Here is a 4,622-nt window from a genome sequence, read left to right on the forward strand (position 1 = left end):
AGTAGTATAAGATGGTGTATTATAGTAGTAGTAGTATAAGATGGTGTATTATAGTAGTAGTAAGTAGTAGAGGATGGTGTATTATAGTAGTAGTATAAGATGGTGTATTATAGTAGTAGTATTAGTATAAGATGGTGTATTATAGTAGTAGTAGTAGTAGTATAAGGTGGTGTATTATAGTAGTAGTAGTATAAGATGGTGTATTATAGTAGTAGTAAGTTGTATAAGATGGTGTATTATAGTAGTAGTAGTATAAGATGGTGTATTATAGTAGTAGTAGTATAAGATGGTGTATTATAGTAGTAGTAGTATAAGATGGTGTATTATAGTAGTAGTAAGTAGTATAAGATGGTGTATTATAGTAGTAGTATAAGATGGTGTATTATATTAGTAGTAAGTAGTATAAGATGGTCTATTATAGTAGTAGTAGTATAAGATGGTGTATTATAGTAGTAGTAAGTAGTAGAGGATGTTGTATTATAGTAGTAGTAGTATAAGATGGTGTATTATAGTAGTAGTATTAGTATAAGGTGGTGTATTATAGTAGTAGTAGTAGTAGTAGTAGTAGTAGTAGTAGTATTATAAGATGGTGTATTATAGTAGTATAAGGTGGTGTATTATAGTAGTAGTATTATAAGGTAGTGTATTATAGTAGTATTAAGTAGTATAAGATGGTGTATTATAGTAGTAGTATCATAAGATGGTGTATTATAGTAGTATAAGGTGGTGTATTATAGTAGTAGTATTATAAGGTAGTGTATTATAGTAGTAGTATAAGATGGTGTATTATAGTAGTAGTATAAGATGGTGTATTATATTAGAAGTAAGTAGTATAAGATGGTGTATTATAGTAGTAGTAGTATAAGATGGTGTATTATAGTAGTAGTAGTATAAGATGGTGTATTATAGTGGTAGTAAGTAGTATAAGATGGTGTATTATAGTAGTAGTAGTATAAGATGGTGTATTATATTAGTAGTAAGTAGTATAAGATGGTGTATTATAGTAGTAGTAAGTAGTATAAGATGGTGTATTATATTAGAAGTAAGTAGTATAAGATGGTGTATTATAGTAGTATAAGATGGTGTATTATAGTAGTAGTAGTATAAGATGGTGTATTATAGTAGTAGTAGTATAAGATGGTGTATTATAGTGGTAGTAAGTAGTATAAGATGGTGTATTATAGTAGTAGTAGTATAAGATGGTGTATTATAGTAGTAGTAAGTAGTAGAGGATGGTGTATTATAGTAGTAGTATAAGATGGTGTATTATAGTAGTAGTAGTATAAGATGGTGTATTATAGTAGTAGTAAGTAGTAGAGGATGGTGTATTATAGTAGTAGTATAAGATGGTGTATTATAGTAGTAGTATTAGTATAAGATGGTGTATTATAGTAGTAGTAGTAGTAGTATAAGGTGGTGTATTATAGTAGTAGTAGTATAAGATGGTGTATTATAGTAGTAGTAAGTTGTATAAGATGGTGTATTATAGTAGTAGTAGTATAAGATGGTGTATTATAGTAGTAGTAGTATAAGATGGTGTATTATAGTAGTAGTAGTATAAGATGGTGTATTATAGTAGTAGTAAGTAGTATAAGATGGTGTATTATAGTAGTAGTATAAGATGGTGTATTATAGTAGTAGTAGTATATGATGGTGTATTATAGTAGTAGTAGTATAAGATGGTGTATTATAGTAGTAGTAGTATATGATGGTGTATTATAGTAGTAGTAGTAGTAGTAGTAGAGGATGGTGTATTATAGTAGTAGTAGTAGTAGTAGTAGAGGATGGTGTATTATAGTAGTAATAGTATAAGATGGTGTATTATAGTAGTAGTAAGTTGTAGTAAATCCCTCAACCCTTTATCTCCACAGTTCATATAAGACCAGTTGCCGTTCCCCTCATCCCATTATAACCCCCCCCCCCCCACCCCCCACCAGTAGCCCCAGTAATCAGGAGGACACATGACATTGCTGATCACAACCAGATTTATTTCTTTGAAAAAATAAACATTTTAGGTTTTCATTGAATTAGATTTTTATACAAAAATGATAAATAGAAGAGACGAGCAGTCTGAACAGTCCTGATAGAGCAGCACTCACCCCTGTGCTGAGAGTCCACCCCTAGCAGCAGGGACACTGGGGCCCTCATCATCCGTGGACTTCTCCAGCCTCACACACACACACACACACACACTAAGTGCCTGACAGCAGGAGAAACAGTCCATGTCTACTACACAGTATTTATATACAGGTGAGGTCCCAGCTCATGCAGAGCATTGCACCTGGAACAGTCTGCAGAAAGCTTCACCTCAATATCTACCAGCCACCTCCATCGTCTCAGCTGCAGCAAAGTGGGAGCTGTCCAGAGAGAGGTGCTGAACTCCTCCTCATCCCTTAGCTCCATGTAGTCAGATCCTGCTGGTAGATAGAGAAGACATCACATAGGTAACAGAGGAGGCCATGCAGGGAACAGCTGAGCCACAAGCCACACTAGATCCTCCCAAGAAGTAGTTGAGGGCTAGAGCTGACAACCTGTAGGAGATAACTTGCACCTCCGAGGAGAAAAGTAAACCCAGGACATTCTGTGGTTCCTCACATGGTGCTGAAGGACAATCCCATGGAGTAAAAGCCAAGTCCCTTGAGTTTCTCCTCAGCCCTGGTCTTCTGCTTCAGATGCACCTTCCCATGTCTCTTCTTCTCATCACTCCTGGCAAATCTCCTGCCACACATGTCGCAGGAGAAGGGCTTCTCCCCAGTGTGGGTCCTGATGTGGGTGGTGAGGTGGTCGCTACGGCTAAAGTTCCTCAGACAGATCCTGCACTGGAAGGGTTTGTGGCCAGTGTGGATCCTCAGGTGCCTGTTGAGCTCATCTGACCTGGCAAAGCTCCTGATGCAGCTCTCCACAGGGCAAGCAAAGGCCTTCTCATGGGGTTTTGGACGAAAACATTTCGCTGGAAACTTGTTCCTGCGATATTTCTTTCTGGGTTCTGCAAGGTGGTCCCTGGTATTTGCTGGAATGATGTTGTCAGCTGTTGGGGAGAGACCCAGAAAATCTGTGGAGATGATTGGGGGGGACTGGTGCTGAAGAACTTCCTCTTGGTTCATCAGCCCTGGCACGGAGGTTTGGTGGCCTAGTGGGTACTTGGTATCTGGCAAAAGCTGAGGCTTTAGGTCAATCTGGGTCTCAGTGAAGTCATAAGTGTCAGAGTGGGATGAGTGGTAGTTGTCAGACTGAGAGCTGAAGTCCATGTTGTACAAAATAGATTCCTCTCCAGATAGTGACTGGCAGCAGGAGGACATCATGTTCTCCACTTTAGATTCCAAGGGATGAAAGACAGGAGAGGGGTTGTCAGGGGGCAGAAATCCATCTGTAGGGTAGGAAGGCTGGCCAAAGTCCTGAGATGCCTGTGAGTCCCACTGGGCACCAAAAGAATCCAATGTGGGGGAGATGGGGGACAGGTCCATGTCATGCTTGTTGGGGATTACTTTAGAGTCAAAGAAGCATTGGTTGGAGGAGGAAGTGCCCAGGTTGGGTGAGCTGGGCACCTGGTGAATGTCCTCGGTGCTGCTGAAGGCAGAGTACAGCTGGTGGCCAGAGAAGCCCTGCTGCACCGAGATGTTCAGGTTGGGCTGACAGTTTGAGTAAAGGTCCATGTGGTTCTGGAGGGACTCCGGGACTGAGTAGAGGGACCCCTGACAGTTCAGGCGAGGAGGTGCAGCGAAAGGAGACAGACCAAGGATGCCAGACATGATGCTGAAGAAGGCTTCTGGGTCATGGCTGTGTTCTGGGGCTGACTCTATGAAGAAGCTCCCCGAGTAGCTGAGAGGGAGAGGTGGGGAGGGCTGGCTGCTCAAGAAGAAGTACTCGGAGGCTTCCTCGTTTGAAGGACTCTCAAAGACACCTGAGGAGGAGGAGAAGAAAGAGCTGAGGTCAGTTCAGTGCCTGCAGGAGCATTGCTTCACCCATTATAGGAACCCATTAACCATTACATCACCAACCTTCAACCACTGCACCTCTACCCATCAACCATTGCACCCAGATCCTTGGACCATTACACCCTCAGTTTTCAACTATTGCACCCCTGCCCATCAATCATTATACCCCCATCCATTAACCATCGCACCCCCACGTCTGGCCACCTCTTGCCTCATCTGAGATCACACATGGAGGCTGCAGCTTCCACCCTCGGTGGACCTCAGTCCTGCTTGCACAGCCCCCCTCCCTGCCCGGAGCCCCCCATATCCACCCCGGCCTCTTACCTCCAGCTCCCGGCTGCTGCCCCCCTTCCTCCTTCAGGTCGCAGTCCTCGGGGTACTCGGGGTAGGAGAGATCCATGGTGGAGGAGCTGCCTCGGGTTGTGTCCATGCTCCTGCCTCGCCTCCTCCTTATATATGCAGCAGGGGCAGCCCCTGGTCTTCCGCTGCCTGGGATCTCTCCATTTCAGGAGTCTCCAGTGACGCTGCTGTGACGTAAATGCCCATATATGGACACAGGATGTAGGATGGGGACTCCCAAAAAGGAGATCTCTCCTGAGTGTGACGCCTCCTGGAAGCTGCTGCTTCTTGTTGTGATGGTTTTTTTTTTTTTTCTTCTTCTTTTAATAAAACCTGTGCAGGAAAGTT

At 42.6% G+C, this 4,622-nt stretch overlaps 1 protein-coding gene across 1 annotated transcript; it reads right to left on the reverse strand.

Moving 5' to 3' along the window:
• Positions 1-2,591: 2,591 nt before the first annotated feature.
• Positions 2,592-4,365, reverse strand: EGR4 (early growth response 4). Its single transcript, XM_040419992.1, has 2 exons — positions 4,260-4,365; positions 2,592-3,901 (listed from the first exon to the last, which is right to left on the reverse strand). Exons 1-2 carry the CDS (start codon positions 4,363-4,365, stop codon positions 2,592-2,594), a joined length of 1,416 nt encoding a protein of 471 aa, XP_040275926.1.
• Between the last annotated feature and the right edge of the window lie 257 nt (positions 4,366-4,622).

The sequence above is a fragment of the Bufo bufo genome, chromosome 2 (assembly GCF_905171765.1).
Source record: "Bufo bufo chromosome 2, aBufBuf1.1, whole genome shotgun sequence".
Lineage (NCBI taxonomy): Eukaryota > Metazoa > Chordata > Amphibia > Anura > Bufonidae > Bufo > Bufo bufo.